The sequence below is a fragment of the Macaca thibetana genome, chromosome 10, assembly GCF_024542745.1.
Source record: "Macaca thibetana thibetana isolate TM-01 chromosome 10, ASM2454274v1, whole genome shotgun sequence".
Taxonomy (NCBI): Eukaryota; Metazoa; Chordata; class Mammalia; order Primates; family Cercopithecidae; genus Macaca; species Macaca thibetana.
Genome location: NC_065587.1, coordinates 65447366 through 65474771, shown reverse-complemented (window position 1 = coordinate 65474771; position 27406 = coordinate 65447366). Strand labels below are relative to the sequence as shown.

Below are 27406 nucleotides of genomic sequence, written 5' to 3'. Positions count from 1 at the left end.
GGCATTGGCAACATTGCCCTTGTGGCTTTGCAGGGTATAGCCTCCCACCAGCTGCTTTCATGGGCTGGCGTTGAGTGTCTGTGGTTTTTCCAGTCTCATGATGCAAGCTGTTGGTGGATATACCATTCTGGAGTCTGGAGGACGGTTGCCCCCTTCTCACAGCTCCACTTGGCAGTGCCCCAGTAGGGACTCTGTATGGGCCTCCAACTTCACATTTCCTCTTCGCACTGTCCTAGCAGAGGTTCTCTGTGAGTGCTCTGCCCCTGCAGCAGAATTTTGCTTGGCCATCTAGGCGTTTCCATATGCCTTCTGAAATCTAGATGGAGGTTCCCAAACCTCAATTTTTGCCTTCTGTGCACCCCCAGGCTCAACACCATGTGGAAGCTGCCAAGTCTTGGGGCTTCCACCCTCTGAAGCAACAGCCTGGGCTGTACCTTGGTCCCTTTTAGTCACACTGGAGCGGCTTGGAAACGGCACCAAGTCCCCAGAGGGCACACAGCATGGGGACCCTGGGCCCGGCCCACAAAACCATTTTTTCCTCCTAGGCCTACAGGCTTGTGATAGGAGGAGCTGCCATGACGACCTCTGACGTGCCCTGTAGACATTTTCCCCAGTGTTTTGGGGATTAACATTCGGGTCCTCATTACTTACGCAAATTTCTGCAGCCAGCTTGAATTTCTCCTCAGAAAATGAGATTTTCTTTTCTATTGCGTTGTCAGGCTGCAAATTTTCCAAACTTTTATGCCCTGCTTCCCTTACAAAACTGAATGCCTTTAACAGCACCAAGTCTCCTATTGAATGCTTTGCTGCGTAGAAATTTATTCCACCAGATACCCTAAATCATCTCTCTCAAGTACAAAGTTCCACCAGCCTCTAGCACAGGGGCAAAATGCTGCCAGTCTCTTTGCTAAAACATACCGAGAGTCACCTTTGCTCTGTTTCCCAAAAAGTTTCTCATTTTCATCTGAGAACACCTCAGCCTGAACTTTTTTGTCCATATTGCCGTCAGCATTTTGGTCAAAGCTATTCAACAAGTCTGTAGGAAGTTCCAAACTTTCCCACGTTTTCCTGTCTTCTTCTGAGCCATCCAAACTGTTCCACCTCTGCCTGCTACCCTCCTGAGTAGCTGGGACTGTACTAAAGTTGCATCCACGTTTTCAGGTATCTTCAGCAGCACCCTGCTCCTGGTAACAATTTACTGTTATCACGCTGCTGATAAGATGTACCCGAGAGTGGACCATTTACAAAAGAAAGAGTTTTAATGGACTTACAGTTCCACATGGCTGGGGAGGCCTCATAATCGGTGGAAGGCAAGAAGGAGCAAGTCATATCTTACATGAATGGCAGCAGGCAAAGAGAGCTTGTCCTGGGAAACTCTCGTTTTAAAACCATTAGATCTTGTGAGACTTATTCACTATAATGAGAACAACACGGGAAAGACCTGTCCCCATGATTCAGTTATCTCCCACTGGTTCTCTCCCATAACACATGGGAATTATGGGAGCTATAAGATGAGATTTGGGTGGGGACACAGAGCCAAACCATATCATAAGGTTGGGTAAAATTATAATTAAAATGAAGTTTTATAGTATATCCTTTCTAATTATTTCCATTGGTTCATATTTCTAGTCTCAAGAGCTAATAGTTCATTCGTACCTTCTCAATAGCAATTCTTTCCAGTCAGGGTTAAATTTTGCTTATCTACTTCTTAAGTTCCAGGTTCTGCATTTCTTGCCTGGGTTTTCCCTCCATGATTGAAAGTACACTGTTTAACACAGTGAACAGTCATTATTTGTTGGAAAACAATCTATCCTTTTAAAAGTTTATTTTGAAATATCCTTTTAAAATGTAGTCAGTTTGTTTTTGTCAGTTCTCCAGTTTTTTTGTTACGATATGTCTAGATTTTTTTATGACATAGATAGCATTCCAGAGAGGTAATGATTCAAGATTCCAAGTAACCAAGGATGTACTATGTTCCTCAATAGTTTTGTTGCTGGTAATATAACATTTTAAGATAATGGGCAGCTAAAAAGATTTTTAGTATCTGCTTCAATAATGGCTTGCTTAAAATTTTAGAGTTTGGGGGGTTTTTAGTATTTTTTAAGAAGTATAATTTCCTTAGAGTAAAATGCACTGATCTTAAGTGTACATATTGAATTTTGACAAATATATATATCAGCCCAAATGTGAGCATTTTATGGATAGAAGTTGTGCTAGATCACTCATTTAATTACCAATTCTGTAAACACTATTCCATATAGCACCATGTCCATGTAAACATGACCCAAATTGTGGAACTTTTTTTTTCTATTCTGGACCCCATAAGGGGCCAATATACACCTCCCTTCTCCCAGCCCCAGAGGTAGGTAACCATTTCTGTTTAGTTCTATTTCTATAACTGTTTCTGATCTTAAATTTCCTAAAATGGAATCATAGAGTATGTAGTCTTATATCTAGCTTTTAGTGTCTGATTTTTTCTTTTATTTGGTGTTTGTGAGATTCAGCCATATTGTTTATATCAGTATTTTATTCCTTTTTATTGCTGAGAAATATTCCATGCCGTTTATATCTCAAAATTTGTTTATCCATTCTGTTAGTGATAAATGTTTTGGTTGTTTCCCAGCCTGGGGCTCTTATGAGTAAAGCTGCTATAAACATTCTTGTGGTGTCTTTTTGTGGACATATTTTTCTTTAGTAAATACCTAGGAGTGAAATCGCTGGGAAGGTGTTTGACTTTATTAGAAACTGCCGAAGTTTCCCAAAGTGTTTTTGCCATTTTACAGTCCTGCTAGCAATATTTGAAAGTTGCCTCACGTTCTTGCCAATTCATCATTGTCAGTAGTATTTCGTGGTTTTAATTTCCATTTTTTCCTTGACTAATAGCGTTGAGTATGTTTTTCTGTGCATATTCATCATTTGTAGCTCTTCTTTTCTGATGTGTATATCCAAATCTTTTATGCATTCTAAAATTGGGTTGTCTTTTTATTTGTGATTGTAGGAGTTCTTAAATATTTCAGATCATTGATTTTAGAAACTTTTCTGTTTCCCTTCTTCCCTTTTTCCCTCCCTCTCCCTCCATCATCTTACCTTTTCCTCCTGAGTAGCTGGAACTGTAGGCACAAGCCACCGTGCCCAGCAAATTTTTTGGTTGTTTTTATTTTTGTAGAGATGTGGTCTTGCTATTTTGCACAGGCTGGTCTCAGACTCCTTGCCTCAAGCTGTCCTCCCACATTCTGTTTTCTAATATAAGGACTTAAAGCTGCAGATTTCCAACTAAGTATTTCTTTATCTATCCTCACGATTTATTTATTATTATTATTTTTTGAGATGGAGTCTCACTCTGTTGCCCAGGTTGGAGTGTAGTGGTAGAGTCATGGCTCACTGTAGCCTTAACCTCCTGAGCTCCAGATATCCTCCTACCTCAGCCTCCCAAGTAGCTGGAACCACAGGCATGTGCTGCCATGCCTGGCTAACTTATTTATTTATTGTAGGAGATGGGTCTCAATATGTTGCCCAGGCTGGTCTCAAACTCCTGGATTCAAACGATCCTCCCACCTTTGTCTCCCAAAGTGCTGGAATTATAGGCATGAGCCACCTCATCCAGCCCACAAATTTTTTGTTGTTGTTGTTGTTGTTGTTTTCCCTGCGACGGAGTCTTGCTCTGTCATCCAGGCTGGAGTGCAGAGGTACAATCTTGGCTTACTTTAACTTCCATCTCCTGGGTTCAAGCGATTCTCCTGCCTCAGCCTCCCGAGCAGCTGTGATTACAGGCACCTGCCACCGCACCTGGCTAATTTTTGTATTTTTAATAGAGACAAGGTTTTGCCATGTTGGCCAGGCTGGTCTTGAGCTCTTGATCTCAGGTGATCCGCCTGCCTCAGCCTCCCAGAGTGCCTGGATTACAGGCGTGAGCCGCTGTGCCCAGCCACAAATTTTGGAATGTTGTGTTTTTTCACTACTTTATTTTATTTGTATTTATTTATTTATTTATTTATTATGTTTTATTTTTATTATTTTTTTGAGACAGGGTCTCATTTTGTCACCCAGGCTGGAGTGCAGTGGCGAAATCTTGGCTCACTGCAGTCTCCACTTCTGGAAGTTCAAGCAATCCTCTTGCCTCAGCCCTCAAGCAGTTGGGACTGCAGGCATGTGCCACCACACCCACATGGCGAGATGGGGTTTCACCATGTTGCCCAGGGTGGTCTTGAACTCCTGCGCCCAAGGGATCCTGCCTCAGCCTCCCACAGTGCTGGGATTACAGATGTAATCACACTCCCAGCCACTCTCATTGTATTTAGAAGTATTTCTTAAGTCTTATTATTTTTATCCTGATAATCTCTATAATTGGAGTGTTCAGTACATTTATGTTAATTTTATTACTGATTTGGTTGGACTTTTGTCTAACCATTGCTATTTGTTTTGCTATTTGTCTCACCTTGCTATTTGTTTCTTGTTTTTCCCAACTTTGTTCTTTCTTGCTTTCTTTGAATTAATAAAGCAATTTTTACTTTCTTTTTTAGCTCTTCTGTTGGGTTTTTAGCTATACCTCTTTGTTTAATTTTAGTGGTGACTGTAATGATTATGATAATATGCATCTGTAACATCCCTGTTGACCCAAACACTACTTCTTGTACAATATAAGAAGCTCATAGGCCAAGTGCCGTGGCTCACTCCTGTAATTTCAGAACTTTGGGAGGCTAAGGCTGGTGGATTGCCTGAGGTCAGGAGTTCAAGACCAGCCTGGCCAACATGGTGGAACCCCGTCTCCACTAAAAAGAAAAAAAATACAAAAAACTAGCCGGGCGAGGTGGCGGGCACCTGTAGTCCCAGCTACTTGGGAGGCTGAGGCAGGAGAATGACGTAAACCCGGGAGGCGGAGCTAGCAGTGAGCTGAGATCCAGCCACGGCACTCCAGCCTGGGCGACAGAGCAAGACTCTGTCTCAAAAAAAAAAAAAAAAAAAAAAAAAATATATATATATATATATATGTGTGTGTATATATATATATACAAAAATTAGCCTGGCGTGGTAGTAGGCACCTGTAATCCCAGCTACTTGGGAGGCTGAGGCAGGATAATCACTTGAACCCAGGAGGCGGAGGTTGCAGTAAGCTGAGATTGTGCCATTGCACTCCAGCCTAGGGGACAGGAGTGAGACTTCCTCTCAAGAAAAAGAAAAGAAGCTCATAATAATATAATTCCATTTACCTCACTCCAGCTGTTGGTGCTGTTGTTGTCATATATTATTTCTACATGTTACAAATATAATACTTTGTTACTGTTACTCTTGCTTTAATTTTTAACCATTTTCAAAAATATTCTTATATTTACTCACATTACTATTTCTGGTTCTCCTTATTTCTTTCCTCAGATTCTTTTTTTTTTTTTTTTTTTAAATATAAGATCATTTCCCTTTGGCTTTAAAAAAAAAAAAAACCTTTATTTACCATTTCACTTCATGTGCATCTCCTGGCATTACATTTTTCCAGCTTTTATATGAAAACATCTTTATTTCACTTTCATTTTTTGAAGGATATTGTCACTAGATTTAGAATTCTAGGTTTATAAATAATGATGCGGTCATGTTTTTATGCTTTATGTTTTAAAAAATAATCCTCATGTTGTAGAGACATATACTGAAGTATCTGTTCAAAATGAAATTGTTTGGGCCGGACATGGTGGTTCACGCCTGTAATCCCAGCACTTTGGGAGAAGGCAGGCGGATCACTTGAGGTCAGGAGTTCAAGACCAGCCTGGCCAACATGATGAAACCCCCATCTCTACTAAAAATACAAAAATTAGTTGGGCGTGGTGGTGCACGCCTTTGTAATGCCAGCTACTCGGGAGGCTGATACCTGGAACCGATTGAACTTGGAAGGTGGAGGCTGCAGTGAGCCCAGATTGTATCGTTGCACTCCAGCCTGGGCGACAGAATGCGACCCTGTCTCAAAAAACAAAAACAAAATAAAAGAAAATAAATTATATGGCTTGGCCATGGTGGCACATGCTTGTAATCCTAGCAGTTTGGGTGGCCGAGGCAGGAAGATCACATGAGGCCAGGTGTTTAAAACCAACCTTGGCAACACAGAGAGACCCTGTACACACGAAACCAAAAGTTAGCCAGGCGTGGTGTTGCACACCTATATTCCCAGCTACTCAGGAGGCCGAGGTAAGAGGATTGCTTGAGCCCAGGAGGTCAAGACTGCAGTGAGCCAAGATTGTGCCACTGTGCTTCAGCTCAGGTGACAGAGTGAGACCTCATCTCAAATAAATAAAAGAAATGAAATTATGTGATATCTAGGGTATGAATAGGGACATAAATGAAATAGATGGGCATTGTGATGAAGCTTGGACATGTGTACAGGGGGTTCATTATATTCTACTTTTGAATATATTTTAAGTTTTTTGTAATTTTTTAAAATTTATTTGTATACTCAGAATTTAAAGATAAGATCTAAACTTCCTGATAGGTTTTTTTATATTTGTTTGCCAGAATGGTAGCTGAATGGAGGTTGTCTCGAGGTGTTGAAGAACAGACACAAGCTTTCTTTGAGGGCTTTAATGAAATTCTTCCCCAGCAATATGTGCAATACTTTGATGCAAAGGAATTAGAGGTAATGAGTTTTCCTTCATTCCCCTGTACCATGCTGGTAAATAATGCCTTCGGTTGTCTGCTTTTAACTCACTTTCCCATCTTTCCTGTTACTGTAATACTTTTTATACTGGCGCAAAATGTTTTGAAACATCCCCAGTGGTTAAAGAAAATAATAATTTATCCAAAGATAAAACAATAGTATTACCCCCGCAAAAGTACAAATATTAGAGCTTCTCTACAATTGAGTGACTTACTTCCCTGAATATGTATATATATGACACCGTGCTTGGGACCTTGCCTTCATGAGCAATGTAGATATAATTCTTGATGTATAGTTGATAAGTCAAAGCCTACTGATTGTTTTTCTAAAACTTTGCTTAATCTTCGTCTTTCCTTGTTTATGTCCAGCTGTTTTTGTACAGTGACCTAAGGAAACAATTTGTCTTTTTCATCCCTAAAGGTCCTTTTATGTGGAATGCAAGAGATTGATTTGAATGACTGGCAAAGACATGCCATCTACCGTCATTATACGAGGACCAGCAAACAAATCATGTGGTTTTGGCAGGTTTGTTTTTAAATTTATTTCTATTAGTTGACACAGCATAATTTTTTAGAATTTGCTTACCACATATGGAAATGAGTCACAGCTCAAAATGTACCAGTATATATAGACCCCTTAGTCCATCATATGCATTATAATAAATGAATACAGATTATAACAGCATCCTTTTAAGACTATTGCCAAGTAAGCCACACATACCTTGCATCTTTGTCCAGAGTAGAGTGTAAGACAATTCCAGATGATAAAATTTACCTACATTTTATTTAAATGGTTTTGGGGTTTTATAGGACTGCCTGTAGTATGTTTTTGTTTTTTGTTTTTTTTTTATATCATTTATACTTCATTAATTATATAATGTTCAGAAGGCAAAATTTAAGAGCCATGATTTAGGATCATAATGGTACCTCTCTAAAAATGTCTGCCGTAAGCATAGTAAATGATGTTCAACATCATTAATCATTAGAGAAATGCAAATCAAAACCACAATGAGGCTGGGTGCTGTGGCTCACACCTGTAATCCCAGCACTTTGGGAGGCCGAGGCGGGTGGATCACGAGGTCAGGAGATCAAGACCATCCTGGCTAACATGACGAAATTAGCCAGGCGTGGTGGCGCATGCCTGTAATCTCAGCTACTTGGGAGGCCGAGGCAGGAGAATCGCTTGAACCCAGGAGGCAGAGGTTGCAGTGAGCCAAGATCACACTACTGCTCTCCAGCCTAGGCGACAGAGCGAGACTCCATCTCAAAAACAAAAATGAAAACAACACAATGAGATATCACATCATACTTAGTATTATTTTTAAAGTGGAGAAAACAACCATTGCCAAGGGTGCATTGCTGGTGATAGTGTGAAATACCACACCACTGTGGAAATAGTTTGGTGGTTCCTCAAAAAGTTAAACATAGAATTAACATAAGATCCAGGAATTCCAACCCTTGGTATACAGCCCAAAAAATTGAAAGCAGAGACTCAAACAGATACTTGTATACCAGTATTCATCATCCATTTACCCACACAAAATGTGGTATATACATATACAGATGCTCCTGGACTTGTAAAGGAGTTTTATCCTGTACATCCATCATAAGTCAAAAATATCTTGAGTTGAATATTATTCAGTGCTAAAAAGTAATGAGATTTTTGGTATGTGCTACAGATAAGGGAAGTAAGCCAGACACAAATGGACAAATATTGTATAATTCCACTTACATGAGGTTACTAGAATGGGCAAATTCATAGAGGCAGAAAGTAGAATATGGGTTACCAGAAGCTGCAGGGAGCAAAAATGGGAAGTTGTGTTTAATGTATACATAGTTTTTACTTGGGATGATGAAAAAGTTGGAAATAGTGTTGATGGTTGCACAACAGTGTGAATGTACTTAATGTTATTAAATTACACTCAAAATGGTTAAAATCAAGAATTTATGTCATGTATATTTTACAACAATTTAAAAAATTAAATTTAAAAATCTATACATGTAAAGAAATTCATATGAGAAACTTAAAGATAAACTGAGCTTCTATAACAAGTAAGGTTACAATTGTAGGATAATTGATAATAGTACAATAGGATAAAAATTATTCCTTACAAAAAAGTTTTTGGTTGAGGCAAAACAGTTATACTACAGGCTAGAAACATTCTCTAGAAACCTTTTGTTTTGAGTCAGAATTGTATGAAATAAAAACCACATGATTCTAGCTATGTGTAGCTGTACCAAAACCTAAAGAACATTGAGAAGAGGAGGTTATTGGGATATATCCTGCTTCAGAATTCTGTGAATTTCATTAAAGTTGTTTATTAAACCAAAAAGTCTATACTGACTCAAGGTCTCTATCCTGTGTAGCCACATGAATATCCTATAGGACAGGCAGATCTGGGGCTGGGGGGTGGTGGTGGGATGGGGAGTCACAGGAAGGGCTGCCCTAGAAGAGCTAATCTTAAAACTTCATGAGTAAGGAGCTCTTGGTCTCAGTCCATCTTACTTTTTATATATCCCTTTAAGTATATTGTCCTAAGAGTTATATAAGGAAAGGTTGCTGGGGCTTTGATAAACATGGAAATGGCCCTCCATCCATAGTGTTGGGTTAAGTAATTATCTAATGCAGTGGACACCAGGGGTTCCTTTAAGATTTGAAATGAGCTAGATACAGTGGCTTGCTCCTATAGTCCCAACTACTCTGGAGACTGAGGCGGGAGGATTGCCTGCTGCCCAGGAGTTAGAGGCTGCAATGAGCTATGATTGTACCACTGCACCCCAGCCTGGGCCACAGAACAAGACCTCACCTCTAAAAAGAGTAAAAGATCTGAAATCATTATTTTTCTTTCTTATTTAGTGTGCCGAATGTAACATATGACATATATATCTCTTTAAATATACTTTTAACAGTTTGTTAAAGAAATTGATAATGAGAAGAGAATGAGACTTCTACAGTTTGTTACTGGAACCTGCCGATTGCCACTAGGAGGATTTGCTGATCTCATGGGTATGTATACAGGATCACTTTTCCTATACAGAAAACTGTTTATCATGCTGCTTTACGTGAATGTGTATACAGCGTATCAGAAGCAACAAAGACAAGGATAACCATTTTCTTAACTATTCCCAGTTAGCGTGGATTTGTATAACCTTTAAAATAAGTTTTAGTCCTTACCTCTGTAGAAATTTTTAACCCTCAAGCTAGAACCCACAGCTAACTCATTAGGACAGCAGTCTTCTGTATGTAAATCTGTTCATTTAGTGATTTGCCAAACATGTGTCTCTTATGAGTCAGTCATTATTGGTTGTATTATTTAACAATGTGAGAAGATCATTGTGTAATACAATAGTGGATTGTAGTTTCTGTATTGTGTTTAAAACCACTCTTCCCTGGGAGACAGGGAGTTCTTTGAGATATGGATTCATATCTTCTTCATCTTTTTATTTTTTGCCCCTGGCAAAGTGCCTGTTACACAGCAATCTGCTGCTTAAAAGGAATATTGAGATGAGTGACTGTGGCAATATTTACTTTGTTACCAAACAGTAAATTATTAAAGTAAATTCAAGTATTTCCTTAATACCAACATTATCCCAAGTACCATAGGAAGATACACAGAGAAGTTATGATCCCTAAGCCTGCTTCAGGTGAAGCAGAGTTAAAATTAGGAGAACTAAGCAGGTAATTTTGAATACAGAGCATGGAACCAGTTTAGAAAAGACTTTAAACCAGATCAAAAGAATTTGGTTATTACTGTGAGGGTATTGGAAGCTGTGGAACTTTTTGAAGAGAGGAAAACTTGCTCAAGCTGCGTTTAGGAAGATTTGATAGGAAGATACAGGGTGGATTAAAAGATGGTGAGGGCCTAGAGATAAGAAGAAATCGTTGCAGCAATGATGAGAACCTGATCTCAGGAGACGGAAATAGAAAAGAGAGGGTAGATGCTAGAGAAAGTTCCAAAGGTAGAAACAGGTAGAGAGCTTAATAGAAAATGAAGTGTAAGAGAGGGGTATCAGCAATAATTGTCATGTTATAGAACATGGAACAATGGAGAAGTCAGGAAGTATAAAGAGTATGCATGGTTGTAGATGTTGGGGGAGGATGCTGAGCAGCTTAGAACCTGCTGAATTTAAGGTAACTGCCAGAAAACCAAGTAGAAAACCCCAGGGGAGCAGCTGTAGAGGTAACAATATATGAGTTAGAGCTAAGAAGAAACAGAAGAAGTTGAATCATCAGAGCAGTGACATTTGATGCTGTGAGAATGTGTGGTCTCGGGCAGAAATAGAATACAGAGAGGAGTAGAAGGCTAATGCCTAGAACCATCTGCATGTAGGAATAAGACAGAAGGAAATAGCCTAGGCCAGGCACAGCCTTACGCCTGTAATCCCAGCACTTTTGGAGGCCGAGGTGGGTGGATCGCTTGAGCTCAGGAGTTTGAGAACAGCTGGGGCGACGTGGTGAAACCCCGTCTCTACTAAAAATACAAAAATTAGCTGGGTGTGGTGACGCACACTTGTAGCCCCAGCTACTCAGGAGGCTGCGGCAGGAGAATCGCTTGAACCCGGGAGGAGGCAGAGGTTGCAGTGAACTGAGATCACACCACTGCACTCCAGCCTGGCGACAGAGTGAGACTTCATCTTAAAGGAAAAGAAAAGATGGAATTAGCCTGGAAACCAATTTAAAGGAGAGACCAGAGAATGAGAAGAAGAAAGAAATAGCATACTGTCTGAGAAGCAAGTAGAAGTGCTGCAGAGAGGTCTCAGAAGGGTGACTTCTAGGAAAGTTTTTGTTAGAAGACAGAAACAGTGAGATTGTAGTTTGGAGAATTTTAGAGGCTATCTAGTTTATTTTGTTTGTTTTAGTTTCAAATCTTTATTCTTTTTTACTTCTTAAATTGTTCTTAATTGACAAAATTGTACATATTTAGGGGTACAGTTTTTATTTTGATACATGTATACAATATGTAATGATCAAGTCGGGGTAATTAGCATATCCATCACCTCAAACATTTATCAATTCTTTCTGTTGCGAACATTCAAAACTCACTTTTCTAACTCTTTATAAACATACAGGCCAGGCACAGTGGTTCACACCTGTAATCCCAGCACTTCGGGAGGAAGTGAGACAGGAGGAACACACAAGCTCAGGGGTTTGAGACAAGACTGGGCAATATAGGGAGACCCTGTCTCTACAGAAAATTTAGAAATTAGCTGAGCATGGTGGTACACGCCTATAGTCCCTTCTATTCAGGAGGTTGAGGTGGGAAGATCACTTGAGCCTTGGAGGTGAAGGTTGCAGTGAGCCAAGGTCATGCCACTGCACTCCAGTCTCAGTGACAGAGTGAGACCCTATCTTAAAAATACATACCCTGGACGTGGTGGCTCACGCATGTAATCCCAGCACTTTGGGAGGCCAAGGCAGGCTGATCACCTGAGGTCAGGAGTTCAAGACCAGCCTGGCCATCGTGGTAAAACCCCTTCTCTACGAAAAATGCAAAAAAAAAAAAAAATATATATATATATATATATATATATTTATATATTTAAATATATACACACACACATATATATACATACACACACGCAATAAATTGTTGTTGATTATAGTCATTGTATAGTGCTGTAGAACACCAGAACTTATTCTTCCTGCCGATCTGTACTTGTGTATCTATTAACCAACCTTTGACTCTCCCCTCCTTCCTGCCACCCTTCCGTAGTAATCACCGTTCTACTTTGTACTTCTATGAGATTGGCTTTTTTAGCTTTCACATGAGTGAGAGCATATACTCTTTATCTTTTTGTGCTTGGCTTATGTCACTTACAATGTCCTCCATGTTCATCTATGTTGTCATAAATGACAGAATTTTGCTCTTTTAAATGGCTGAATAGTATTCCAGTTTGTTTATATACCACATTACATTTTCTTTATCCATTTACCTGATGATGGACACGTAAGTTGATTCCCTATCTTGGCTTGTGAATGGTGCTGCAGTAGACATGGGAGTGCAGATGTCTCTTTGACATACTGATTTCCTTTTCTTTAGATAATACCCCATAGTGGGATTGCGGGATCATATGGTTGTTGGGAGTCTGAGATGGGTAGACCTCTTAAGGCCAGGAGTTTGAGACCAGCCTGGCCAACATAGTGAAACCCTGTCTCTACTAAAAATACCCAAAAAAAAAGAAATTTTTTTTTTTTTTTTTTTTGCTGAGAGTGGTGGTACGCGCCTGCAATCCCAGCTACCTGGGAAGCAGAGGTTGCACTGTAGCCTGGGTGATGGAGCAGTACTCTGTCTCAAAAAGTTAATAATAATAATAAGAAGAAGAATTTACATCCCCTCCAACAATATATAAGAGTTCCTCTTTTTCCACATCCTTGCCAGCATTTGTTATTTTTTAATCTATAACAGTCATTCTAACTGACGAGTGATGACCCTTCATTGTGGTTTTGATTTGCATCTCTCTGGTGATTAGTTACATTTAACATTGTTATTTTGAGAGATCTATTTAGCTCGTATCCCATGTTTTAATGCATTGTTTTTCTTCTTTTTTGCTGTTGAGTTCTTGTATATTCTGGATATTCTTTGTTGGATGAATAGTTTGCGGATACTTTCTCCCATTCTGCAGATTGTCTCTACGCTCTGTTGATTGTTTCCTTTGCTATGCCAAAGCTTTTTAGTTTCATATAACCCCATTTGTCTATTTTTTGTTTTGTTGCCTGTGCTTTTCAGGTCTTCTTTATGAAATCTTTGCTCAGGCTGGGCACGGTGACTCATGCCTGTAATCCCAGCACTTTGGGAGGCCAAGACGGGTGGATCACCTGAGGTCGGGAGTTCAAAACCAGCCTGACCACGGAGAAACCCTGTCTCTACTAAAAATACAAAACTTAGCTGGGCATGGTGGCACATGCCTGTAATCCCAGCTACTCGGGAGGCTGAGGCAGGAGAATCGCTTGAACCTGGGAGGCAGAGGTTGTGGTGAGCTGAGATTGCCCCACTGCACTCTGCTATAAAATACTGAGTAGAGGCCGGGCGTGATGGCTCACGCCTGTAATCTCAACACTTTGGGAGGCCAAGGTGGGTGGATCACTTGAGGTCAGGAGTTCAAGACCAGCCTGACCAGCATGGCAAAACCCCATCTATACTAAAAATAAAAAAATTAGCTGGGTGTGGTAGTGTACATCTGTAATCCCAGCTACTCTAAGGCATGAGAATTGCTTGAACCCAGGAGGCGGAGGTTGCATTGAGCCAATTGTGCCACTGCCATCCAGCCTGGGTGACAGAGTGAGACTCGGTCTCAAAAAATATATATAGAGAGAGAACATGCAGAGTGAGTTAATTTTATGTGTTGAACACCACAGAATAATTTTAACTTTTAACTGTCTTTTTTTATAATGTTTCCTGTATTACTGGATTTTTTACGTAACTACTTGTGAAAATAATTCAGTGTTATTAAATACAAAAGCACTAACAATTTATATTAGGTATACTTAGTATACTCGGTTTAGTCAGGTGGGACATGAGAAAATTCTTTGTGTCTGACAGTGTCACATACTGCAGAACAGTTAGTGTTCCTGCCCGCTTCTAATTAAAATATCTAGTAGCACTACTAATCATTGAGACCAACAATAAATGCTTCCTAGGGAAAAGTAATGATCTTTTAGAAAACCAGTGTTTTTATGATCACTATTCACAGCTATCTCCAGCAGCAGGTAAATGAGGGGCAAGAATTTTATGTTTATACTTGTATCTGTTTTTGTAAGGGTATGCCCTACAGGACCTGTAAGTTCTAGCATTAATAATATGGAATTCACTAGGATGTTTACATTTCACAAAGTTTTGTCAATTCTGTATTTAAATCAAGTTTTATTATAGTTTCCTTATTGTGTTTCAAACTACTAAAAGTAAGCTTTTTCAATGTTCTTGTGTAAGCTTTTATTAATCATAACAATGTGTTATTCTGGCTAAAGAATGCTAGATGAAACTGCATTTTTCTCCTCTGGGGCTTATATTAACAAACTAGTTGTCAAACTTTTACACTTACCAGACTCACCCAGAAGCTTGTTAAAGCACATATTGCTGAGCCTCACCCCGAGTTTCTTTTTGTTTATTGGTTGGTTTTGAGTTTTTTGAGGGTTTTTTTTTGAGATAGGGTCTCATTCTGTCACCCAGGTGAGAGTGTAGTGGCGCAATCGACTCAACCGCATCCTTGCTGCGCAGATTCAAGCAATTCTCCTGCCTCAGTCTCCTGAGTAGCTGGGATTACAGGCATATGCCACCACATTTGGCTAGTTTTTGTATTTTTAGTAGAGATCAGGATTCACCACATTGGCCAGACTGATCTTGAACTCCTGACCTCAAGTGATCTACCCGCCTTAGCCTCTCAAAGTACTGGGATTACAGGCATGAGCCACTACACCCAACTCAGAGTTTCTGAATTAGTAAGCTGATGTGTGGGGCCTGTGGATTTATGGTTCTAACAAGTTCCCTCATGATGCTGATGCTTATTGGATTGGGGAACATTGGATTGGGGAACACAGTTTGAGATCCACTATACTAACAAAGTTTATGATTTCATTATGTTTTAGGGAGCAATGGACCACAGAAATTCTGCATTGAAAAAGTTGGGAAAGAAAATTGGCTACCCAGAAGTCATACCTGGTAAGTACAATCAAAAAGGATAGAGAAAACAGCTTTTGTCCAGTTATCTGTAGCTATTTAAAGCCAGCTAGAAATTAAAAATGATACTTAGTAGATTTAGAGAGTAGCACCGCCATCATAGCAATCCAGTTTAAGAGCATTTTGTTCACCCCAATGTGATTCCTTACAACTATTTGCAATCAATTCCTTTTTTTACATCTGAATTTTTTTTTAATGTGGGATTTAGAGTTATTTTCATTTTTCTCTGAAGGCAGCAAAAGAAGTCAAAGTTAGGAGACCTGCATCTAACATCATGACCACAAATATTCTCATTTGAAATCTAATTACATTTCTAAAAATATAGAAAACTAAATCTAATCCTAATCTCAGAGCAAATATATTAATGTTTTGGAATTCAACCTAATGTCAACAATATTTGAACCTTGCTTTGTGGGATATATTTTAGTGGTCACATATGGTCCTTACTGGATATCTGACCTCTTTACTGTTTTATTGTCTATTCCTTTTTGTTTTTATACATATGTTTTATACATGTAGTGTTCAAATAACAATTTTATTGATATATAATTTACGTATTATAAAACTCACCTTCTTAAATTACGCAGTTCAGTTCAGTGGTTTGTTTTGTTGTTGTTGTTGTTTGAGACGGGGTCTCACTTTGTAGACCAGGCTGGAGTTCAGTGGCTTGATCTCGGCTTACTGCAACCTCAGCCTCCCAAGCAGCTGGGCCACCCGCCACCACGTCCATCTAATTTTTGTATTTTTAGTAGAGACAGGGTTTTACCATGTTGGTCAGGCCAATCTCAAACTCCTGACCTCAGGTGATCCACCCACCTCAGCCTCCCAAAGTGTTGGGATTACAGGCTCCAAAACATTTTTTTTCACGCTCCCAAAAATCCATGTACCCATTAGCAGTCACTCCCCTTTTATCCCCTATGTAGCCCTTGGTAACCTCTAATCTACTTTCTGTCTCTATGAATTTTCCTATTCTGGGCATTTTATATAAAATGAATCATACAATAAATATATAACTTTCCTTTTTTTTTTTTTTTTTTTTGGAGACAGAGTCTCTCTCTGCCACTCAGGCTGGAGTGCAGTGGCGTGATCTCAGCTCACTGCAACCTCTGCCTCCCAGGTGCAAGCAATTCTCCTGCCTCAGCCTCCCAAGTAGCTGGGACTATAGGCATGCACCACCACGCATAGCTTAATTTTTGTATTTTTAGTAGAGACAGGGTTTCACCACGTTTGCCAGGCTGGTCTTGAACTCCTGACCTTGTCATCCACCCGCCTTGACCTCCCGGAGTGCTGGGATTACAGGCATAAGCCACTGCCCCCAGCCAAATATACAACCTTTTGTGTGTAGCTTCTTTTACTTAGCATGTTTTCAAGGTTCATCTATGGTCTAGCATATACAGTATTTCATTCCTTTTTAAAATTGTTGTGTTTAATATACATAACATAGAATTCACCATTTTTAAGTGTGTACAGTTCAGTGGCATTAAGCACATTCATATCATTATGCAGTCATCACCATCACCTATCTACAAAAATTGTTTCTTTTGTTGAGACATGTCTCACTCTGTCACCCAGGCTGGAGTGCAGTAGCTTAATCTCCACTCATGCAACCTCCACCTCCCAGGGTCAAATTATCCTCCCACCTTAGCCTCCCAAGTAGCTGGGATGACAGGCATGTGCTACCACACCTAGCCAACTTTTAAACTTTTTGTAGAGACAGAGTCTCACTTTGTTGCTCAGGCTGGTCTCAACCTCCTGAGCTCAAGCAATACTCCTGCCTTGGCCTCCCAAAGTGCTGGGATTACAGGCCATCGGACTAGACCTAAAACTTTTTTCAAATCTTGTAAAATTGAAATGGTACCTATTAAAGCAGGGGTCCCCAACTCCTGGTCCCCAGCCTGTTAGGAACTGGCTGCACAGCAGGAGGTAAGCGAAGGGTGAGTGAGCATTACGCGCTGAGCTCCACCACTTGTCAGATCAGCAGAGGCATTAGATTCTTATAGGAGGAATAACTCTATTGTGAACTGTGCATGTAAGGGATCTAGACTGCGCATTCCTTATGAGAATCAATGACTTGAGGTGGAACAGTTTCATCCTGAAACCACCCTCCTCCCCACTCCCATCCATGGAAAAATTGTCTTCCGCAAAACCATTCCCTGGTGCCAAAAAGGTTGGAGACCACTGCTTTAAACAATGACTCCCCATGACTCCCTTTCCCCAGGTCCTGGCAAACATCATTCTACTACTGTTTCTATGATTTTTGACTGTCTTTAGTACTTTATAAGTGTAGAATCATATATCTTATTTGTCCTTTCATGACTGGCTTATTTCACTTAGAATAGTATCTGTAATTTTCATCCATGTTGTAGCATGTGTCAGCATTTCCTCCTTTTTAATGCTGAATAATATTTGATAGTCTGAATATACTACATTTTGTTTATACATTCATCTGTCCATGGACATTTAGATCATTTCCACCTTTTGGCTGTTTATGCTGCTATAAACATATGTATACTGTGGTAGAATATAGATATATCTGTCCATGGCCCTGCTTTCGATTGTTTTGGGTATATACCCAGAGGTGGAATTCCTTGATCATGTAATAATTCTATTTTTAATTTTGGGGGGGAATCTCACCATACTGTTCTCCATAGTGACTACACTGCATTATAGTCTTACCAGTAGTGTAGAGGGGCTCATATTTCTCCACATCCTCATATCCTTTTCAACTCTTGTTTTCTTCTGTTTTTTTTTTGTTGTTGTTGTTTATTTTTTTGTTTGTTTTAAATAATAGCCATCCCAATAAGTGTGAAGTGGTATCTCATTGTGGTTTTTATTTGCATTTACCTAAGGATGTTGAGCATTTTTTTCATGTGCTTATTGGTCATTTGTATGTCTTTGGAGAAATCTCTATCCTTTGCCCATTTTAAAATATTGTTGAGTTTTAAGTTTTTTATATATTTCGGATACCAGTCCTTTATCAGATATATAATTTACAAATATTTTTTCCCATTTTTGGGTTATTTCACTTTCTTAATGGTATCCTTTGAAGCACGGTAGTATAATTTTGTGCTTCTATAGTAGTGTTATACTACACTACTCATTTGATTCTTTGCATATTTCCTTTTCTAAAACTAACAATTCTTGCTTTTAGTTTTAATCGCCTGGACCTTCCACCATACAAGAGCTATGAGCAACTGAAGGAAAAGCTGTTGTTTGCCATAGAAGAAACAGAAGGATTTGGACAAGAGTAACTTCTGAGAACTTGCACCGTGAATGGGCAAGAACTTATTTGCAATGTTTGTCCTTCTCTGCCTGTTGCACATCTTGTAAAATTGGACTATCGCTCTTTAGAGAGTTATCTGAGTGTAAGTAAATTAATGTTCTCATTTAGATTTATCTCCCAGTGATTTCTACTCAACATTTCCAGAAATCAGGTCTGCAAATGACTAGTCAAAACCTTGCTTAATATGAGATTTTAACACAACAACGAAATCTGCCTTGTCTTATTCCACTAGTTTGTTCCTTTAACAACAATTCTGTATATGTGTCAAAAGTCTCACTTGGGAGTAGTTTTTTTTCTCTTAGAGATTCTGCAGATATACAGGGAAGTCCTTTGGTAACTGCAATATACAAGATATGCCTATTTAACCTCTTGGTAAGAGGCATTTGTTAAAAGTGGAAGCTTAGCCCAGCTTCTGGGGATGTGAGCAAAATTCTGGCTTGTGTTCTCCCTCTCATTTTAGTCTGACTTGACTATTGTTTTTCCTTTCTGGAGCATGAATCCATACATCATTCCTGGAAGTGATGCAAGACTCTTGCATCTCTACAAAGTAGTTTTGTCAATTTGAATTCAGGGAAAAGTTCTTCACAGCCTACAAATGACTTCATTTGGAAGTTTGATTGTTTCAGTTACCTGGCAAATATTACACTTTACAATGTTAACACTGTGATTCCTTCATTGTTTTAAGAAGTTAACCTAGGGCCGGGCATGGTGGCTCATACCTGTAATCCTAGCACTTTGGGAGGCCGAGGCAGGAGGATCCCTTTAGCCCAGGAGTTCAAGACCCGCCTGGGCAATATAGGGAGACCCTGTCTCTTTTGGGGAAGGGTAGGGGGAGAAATAAATAAATAAAAGGAAAAAAAAAGTTAACCTAGAATTAGAATTAATTTAACTGAATTCATCTAAGGATGTCACTGGTGATTTTTATATGTTCCTCTACATAATTGATGCTTTATAATTTTATCATAATCCAACAACTTCATTTATATTTAATTGTTAAGGGGTTTAAGACTAGAAAGACTAGAGTGTTTTCTAGTCCAAATAGAGGTCAGTGAAACAGCTTTTGACATCAAATTTTCATTTGAGAGGGAAAGCTGTGGTACTGGCTAAAAACAAAGGAAGATAACATCCAGTAACCACAGGAATATATTCTCTGTGAATTAAAAGTCTTCAAAGTTATCATTTCTCTGACATATGTTGGAGTAGTCATTTCCATTCTTTACATTGTCATGAACTGGATTGATACCCCTCATCTGCAATATTCTTTTCACCCCTAAAATTTTTAACAGGGTTTCCTTTTTTTCTCATGACTATTTAAGTTTAGATTGCTCCATTATTAACTGATTAATGCACTTTGAAGTTCTCTGGAATTAATTATTTTAATTTGGCCTAGCTTTGACTGTCAAGATGGCTGTTATAAATTTGACTTCATTGGCAGTGGAATAAAGCCTAAGCCAGCTGAGTCCCTATCATAGCTGAACCCTGAGGACAGCCTCATAGCTCATGTATCAGGGACTTTTGCTACATTTCAGAGGCATAGCATGAACAACTAATATTAAACCAAGAACAAGCAGCAGAACCCTGTTCCATATGGGAAAAACAAAACAAAACAAAAAACAAAACACTTTTTTGTCCCTAATGTTCTTCCTTTTTACATCCTGGAACAACAATAAAAACATTTTTTTTAAACTTGTCTATCTGTACTCCAAGACACTGCCATCATAAAGCAGAGACTTACATGAGTGAAAAGGTTGCCTCATCAAGAAACTCAGTGTAAATAGGGAGACTAGGCTCTCCCCAGCTCTATGGTTTTTTTATTTCATGTACCCCAGGAAATACTGTGTGGTTTCTAAAATCCCTGGTTGTTAAAAGTAGGGACTCTGCCTTTTTGTTAGTAGGGGAAAAAAAAAATGCTATTGCTTTGTCTTACAGAGCGAATGTCTGCCAACTGCCCATTCATTATATTAGTCTGAACTTGGTAATATGTGGCTAATGAAGATTAAGCCCTCTATAAAGACTTCCTGTTGAGGTGAATTATCATACTGAAATGTAGTTACCTACAATATTTACTAGAGATTTATGAAATTAAATTAAGCGATAATGTAAGAAAATAGATTTTTTTTGGTTCTATATAATGCTTCATGATTCATTTAGGGACCTAGAAATATTGTGTGAAAATATATAAATATCACCCAAAAGGCTTTCTGCCCTATATTTTTAAAATACAGAATAGTTATATTTGAAATAGCCCTGGCCCTAGTTCTATAGGGCTCGGCTATTTAATATTTTTATGGAAGAAGTGTTTAGTTCTGGAAAAGGTAAATGCTTGTATATATTTTTGCAGCCTGGGATCTCCCTACTCCATTTTTTCCTTTAATTTAAGTGGCCACATGTATATGTCTTCCCTGCTGTGTTAGGAAAATGGGGGCTGGATATCCCAAGAATCAGAGGTTATATAAAAATATTGCAAATAGACAGAAGACATAAATATCTACCAAATGCTATCTTAAATTTTGGTCCAAACTGAACATATGGAAATAGATTTGTTATAAGTATTTACTTAGAGCTTTTTCTTAAATCTGAACTAAATTGCTTTTAGAATTCTTTTTCTTTGTAAGCATTGTAAATGCTAATAAATCCTGTTAATTTTTTTTTTTTTTTTTTTTTTTTTTTTTTTTTACTGCATGTTACATTGAAATAAAAACAAAGTAAAATGAGCAATTGCCTTATTCTTCTGCTCTTTTGCAGGGGGTGGGGGTTGGGGAAGACAGCATTCCACAGCCTGGTCAGGAGGGAAGGACCTCACTTGTTTCATCAAATGGAGTGGTTTAAAACTGATCAAGCAGCTCATAATAATGAATTCCTGCTCTGTCTTTCATTATCTTATGTCAGAGTGCAGAAAAACATCATTTCATAAGACTTACAATAACTCTATTTAAAATTCAGGTATTGTGCTCGGGAGGCTGAGGTGGGAGGATCCCAGGAGTTCAAATCTAGCCTGGGCAACATAGCGAGACCCTGTCTCTTAAAAAAACAAAAGGACATATTCAGGTACTGGTTTTTCATCAAGAGATTGACATACCAGTGATCAAAAATTTTAGTGAAACTTGACTCAACTATACACAAAGTTCTCATCCTAAATGAGCTATTTCAGTCAAGCCCACTCTACCACTTTTTACTTATCTGGTTAATAATACAAAATGTTGTCAGGGTTGACTCATGGAATTAAATTTTTCCTCTATTTTTATATCCTTCCCTGTTTTGGATGTAACTTCATCTTTCTAAACTCCTTTAGAGTTAACTACTTCTATTTAGTATTGTTGGTATCTCCAGCCCCCCTCCTTTTTTCGTTTTTCTTTTAGTTATTTACTTTGTTTGTATATTTGCTTTTATTAACTAAAAACGGAATTGACAGCACAGGATTGTATATTACTGTATTAAGAGTACTTTTGTTTTCTTGATCTGTTACTTTTAATACTCAGGTAATGCTACAAATATTACAGGGAGTTAAATGCTTTTATAAAGTTCCTTCAGTGGTTGCTACACTTGTGTTTTCCTACAAGATATAAGACTTCATAATTAAACTTTTTTGGTCCTTCATTTGCATGCCTTTCCATTAGTCTTGGGTAAGGAGGGGTCTCTTTCCTCTCTCCCTGACCCCACCTTCTGAGAAGACTTATATGTGACCAGGTCACATAGATTTCTGCTTTCTCTGCTTTTTTAAGTGGCAGGTTACAGCCTGTCTGGATTGTGATATTGTTCCCGGACCAAATCGAGGGTCGGACTGCTTATTCTTGTAGCCAAATAATGAGGTGCAGATGAACTGGGAAAAGAGGGAGTTTATTTCTGTATCCAGGTATGGGGAGAAGGCCAGGAAATGATCCCAAGACCAACTCAAAACTACAGAGTTTTCCAGAGCTTATTTACCTTATAAGCTGTATGTCTACGTGTGAGTGTGCATTCATCTAAAGACAAGTGATTCACTTTTTTAAATCTGTAAATAAGATCTGAGTCCCAAAAACCTTCCTCTGGAGCCTCAAGTACATTTACTTAATCTAAATGGGTCCAGGTTCTGGGGTGATTACCCTTATCTTGTCTCCTGCTAAATCATGGAGGTTTGGGGAGTTCCTTCAGACCCCCCAGTAAACTTGTTTGTGGAGGCCTTCAGACCCTCAATAAGTCCCTTCAGACTCCCAATAAAATTTGTTTAATCCTAAATGGGTCCTGTTAAAAATTCCTTTGTTACCTTGTCATGCTTTAAGGCCCAGAAAAGGCCTGGGCAAAACCCTTGGTGGGCTTTTGTTACATTCCAGCCTTTGTATAAGGGCCCTGACTCAGCTTTTAATATTTAACTTAACCACTCAGTGTTGAAACAGTTGTCATGGAGGCCTGCGTTATTGAGATCTGGCCTGCCACAATATGGGTAGAAAAAACTAGAAAGAGCTGTGCAGATGAGATTGGATTTGATGCCCATGTTGAAGATGAAGATATCTGCAGGGGCCATCAACCAACATGAAGGCCTCCATATGAATTGCTTTTCTGAGACAACTAAAAGACCAGGACCACACGCATGAGTGCTGAGTAGAGAATCACCAACTAGCTAACTGTCAAGACTGTTACCAAGACTGTTCGCAACAAGCTGACCTGGTTACCAGCTTCAGTAGACCTTTTTCTTATTAGGAAACTCAGGTGATTATGCTCTCATTTAAAACAGAACCAGTGGAGACAGACTAAGGGAAGAGGAATTTTTTTTTTTTTTTTTTTTTTTTTTTGAGACGGAGTCTCGCTTTGTCGCCCAGGCTGGAGTGCAGTGGCCGGATCTCAGCTCACTGCAAGCTCCGCCTCCCGGGTTTACGCCATTCTCCTGCCTCAGCCTCCCGAGTAGCTGGGACTACAGGTGCCCACCACCTCGCCCGGCTAGTTTTTTTTTTTGTATTTTTAGTAGAGACGGGGTTTCACCATATTAGCCAGGATGGTCTCGATCTCCTGACCTCGTGATCCGCCCGTCTCGGCCTCCCAAAGTGCTGGGATTACAGGCTTGAGCCACCGCGCCCGGCCGAAGAGGAATTTTTTAATACGGCTGAGCTTACATGGACTAGAGGACAAAAACTGCAGGCCCCTCCCAGGTCCTGAGTAGTTAGTAGACCCTATCCTGTTTATTCTGTCCAATGGAAGCTGCTAGAATGCCCTAGTTTCATTGTGGCTTAGAATAAGGGGGAAAATATGCCCCACTAAGTAAGGGTCAATCGTCATTAAGTAATTGTTCTTACTGACCATTGGCTCTCATCCAGAACCCTACAAAGCATCAAACTGGGACTCAGCTGTGACTGACTGGCTGTTCTCTGGACTTTTTAAGTGTCTGTCTCACATTATGTAACTCCAGTACAGGAGCTGCTGTCTCTCCCAGGCCATTTCAGTTGTCGATTCTTTCATATTTGTAGGACTCCTTTATGATCAGGATATCTGGAGTGAGGAGCCAGGGGAATCTTCATGGTTGGCAAGGAAAAGAGGGCCTTAAACATAAACCCCAGAAGGACACTGTTGATCCCTTATGCACAGGAGTCTGTCAATAAGCAAAGAGTGGCTATAGACAAGAGGATTTCCTCAAAGCACCCCACAGGGAGGGACCTTGAGAATTTGTAGTCATACTTGAAAGATCACTAAAAACAGCCCTCTTGTGATTTTTCTTCTAATTCAGACCTGTTCTTCTATTTGTCTTCCATATCATAGCAACCAGTACCACACCCATATTCACTTAATACCAAAACAACTGTCAACATTTATCACTATGTGCAGGACACTGGTAGATACGCTATGTGCAGTGTCACTTAGTCTTCCTGTTGTTGAGTATGATTATATCTGTTTTACAAGAAAATAGAGGCTCAAGATGATTCAATCATGTCCACAACTATTAAGTAGAAAGAGTACAGATTGGAATCCAGGATGGTTTGACTCTATAAAGCATGCATACTTTACCATTTTGTTGTGCTGCTACTTACCACAACACTGGGAATCTAATATGACCAATTTTGCCATTCCATTTAATTTGCCTCCAAATCCTATTCCCAAAACTTTTTTTTTTTTTTTGAGGTGGAGTCTCGCTCTGTTGCCCAGGCTGGAGTGCAGTGGCACAATCTCAGCTCACTGCAACCTCCGCCTCCCAGGTTCAAGTAATTCTGCCTTAGCCTCGTTAGTAGGTATGATTACAGGCGCCCACCACCACCCTGGGCTAATTTTTTGTATTTAGTAGAGATGCGGTTTCACCGTGGTCTTGATCTCCTGACCTCGTGATCTACCCACCTTGGCCTCCCAAAGTGCTGGGATTACAGGCATGAGCCACCACGCCCGGCCCCAAAACTTTTTAAAATCCCTTCTCTCAGAGTTTACAACATTGCCACAGCCCACATGCTTCCTTCCTAATCTGGCTGACCATAACGGCATCCTGTCTTCATTTTTCCATCCTCCCTGCTCCAGTATATCTTCCGTGCTACCTCAGGATTATCTGTGGAAGTCCTGTCTCATGCCTCCTCTACCTAAAATCTTACAGTGGTTTCACCATTACCATAGTATAAAACTTTCTTTTTCTTTTTCTTTTTTTTTTTTTGAGACAGAGTCTCATTCTGTCGCCCAGGCAGATGGCAGTGGCGCAATCTCAGCTCACTGCAGCCTCCGCCTCCTGGGTTCACGCAATTCTCCTGCCTCAGCCTCCCGAGTAGCTGGGATTACAGGCACACACCACCACGCCCAGCTAATTTTTTGTGTATTTTTAGTAGAGACGGGATTTCACTATGTTGGCCAGGCTGGTCTCGAACTCCGACCTCGTGATCCGCCCGCCTCAGCCTCCCAAAGTGCTGGGATTACAGACGTGAGCCACCGCGCCCGGCCAAAGCTCTTAAAGCTTGTAAGCCTGCCACTCCGGGACATTCTTGGTCCTATTCCAGCTCCTCCTCCATTCTCATTTTGACTCCCATCATATGAACTATTGGCCATTCTCTTTTTTGCTTCTGGGATTGTAATCTTTTAAAATCCTTTCATTCCTCTCAGTCTGGTTCTCCATGGGCAAGAAGGTGGTGATTCTTCCAGGGCTTGTCTTCCAGGATGTTTTAGGGTCCAGTCTCTGCAGCACTTTTTCCCCTTGCTAAATGCTTTCCTAATGTTTCCAGCATTCAATAGAAATTCCTTTGGATCCAGTCCTTTTAAAAATTTATTTTGAAATAAGTTTACATTTACAGAGCTGTTGCAAAAATGGTAAGAGTTCCTGCACAGTCTTCCCCCAGCTTTCTCCAATATTATGATCCCACATAACCATGCTAGTAGAATTACCAGAAATAATAAATTAACACTGGTAAAATAACACTAAACTACAGCCCTTACTCATATTTCACCAATTTTCCCACCAATGTTATTTTGCTTTCTCTTTACTCTTCTAATCTGTGACAGTTCCGCATTCATTCCTTGCTTTCATGACTTTTTGAGATTTTGCGGGGAGTACAGGTGTCTTGTAGAACATCCCTCACACTGGGTTTAGTGAAGTTTTCTCATGGTTTAAGGCTTTGCGTTTTTGTGGAAAATGACTTGGAGGTAATTTGCCCTCAACGTATTTTTATCGGGGCACAAGGCATCAATATGTCCCCTTTCCAGTAATACTAACTTTGATCTGATTAAGGTGGTGTCGGCTAGGTTTCTTCGCAGTAAAGTCAACCCTCTTAACATGCAGACACCCCTGGAAGGAGAACCAAATCCTTCCTCACTGAAGAGCAGCTACCGTGGAATGAAACTTTGGAGTTAGATCATCGTTGAATCCAGCAAGCTACAGTGCCTGGGAGAAACAGCATTTATAAAGTATCGGGGTTACCGATACTTCCATGAAGCTACGGAGATAACCTATGTGCGTGTTCAGCACAGTAATGTGGCACAGGGTTCACTAAGCTGCAGCACGTTTTAACAGAAGTTATTCTTACTAGAGGACCCAGAAACGTTTGTGACCTGCGGGAATAGAATGTTAAAGAGCGGAAACCGGGACAACATTGGGCTCTGGGAAGAAGAGTCCCCCTTTCAGAGGTGAGAACAAAATAGAGAACAAAGATGTGAAGTGGCTTCTGCTACGTAACGCGGGGCGGGGCTGAGCTCGGATTCGAAAGACTCCCAGGCCAGCCCTAACTAATTCATCTCCGAGCTTGCACGGCATCTTCCCCGGAGACTCCAGAGGTACCTGACTCCAGCCCCACCCCCGACCTGCCCGAGCCCAAAGCGCATTTTGGCCCTGGGCCTGTCTCTGCCTCAGTCAGGGCGCAAAGGGGGTCTCAGCAACGGTCCCACTTGCCTTCATACTCTCCCACCACGCTCCACCCAGGGACTTCAGAGTCAGCTTAGACCTCCATTGAGAGCTAAAAGCCTCTTCCGATACCGAGAACCAGCATTTTTTTTTTTTTTTTTTTTTTTTTTTTTTTTTTTTTTTGAGTCAGGGTCTCTTGCTCTGTCGCCCAGGTTGGAGTGCAGTGGCGCAATCTCGGCTCACTGCAGCCTCGAACTCCTGGTCAGGCAATCCTCCCACCTCAGCCTTCGGAGTAGCTGGGACTATTGGGGCGCGCCACCATGCCCGGCTAGTTTTGTTTATTTTTTAGTAGATAAGGGGTCGCTCTCCATGTTGCCCAGACTGGTCTCGAACTCTTGGACTCAAGCAATCCTTCCGACTGTCCTCCCAAAGTGCTGGGATTACAGGCGTGAGTCACCGCGTCCAGCCAGAACCAGCATCTTTTCTGCACGGCTGGAGTTGGGAATTTTCCGCAGCTTAGCGTTCCCTTTCTTAGCTTTTTGC

The 27406-nt window shown here is 40.1% G+C and overlaps 3 protein-coding genes across 17 annotated transcripts in view; 2 read left to right on the top strand and 1 right to left on the bottom strand.

Moving 5' to 3' along the window:
- Positions 1-20281, top strand: part of ITCH (itchy E3 ubiquitin protein ligase) — a 136904-nt gene extending 116623 nt beyond the window's left edge. For all 7 annotated transcript variants that reach the window (XM_050807044.1, XM_050807046.1, XM_050807045.1 and 4 more), the window contains 5 exons: positions 6493-6613; positions 7055-7159; positions 9544-9640; positions 15218-15290; positions 18460-20281. In XM_050807044.1, coding sequence (XP_050663001.1) covers positions 6493-6613; positions 7055-7159; positions 9544-9640; positions 15218-15290; positions 18460-18559 — 496 coding nt within the window. In that variant the 3' untranslated portion in view covers positions 18560-20281. The remainder of the gene's footprint in view (positions 1-6492; positions 6614-7054; positions 7160-9543; positions 9641-15217; positions 15291-18459) is intronic.
- Positions 1-27406, bottom strand: part of EIF2S2 (eukaryotic translation initiation factor 2 subunit beta) — a 511882-nt gene that overhangs the window by 424030 nt on the left and 60446 nt on the right. The gene's annotated exons all lie outside the window — the stretch shown is intronic.
- MAP1LC3A (microtubule associated protein 1 light chain 3 alpha) overlaps positions 1-27406 on the top strand; it is a 306452-nt gene that overhangs the window by 232922 nt on the left and 46124 nt on the right. The gene's annotated exons all lie outside the window — the stretch shown is intronic.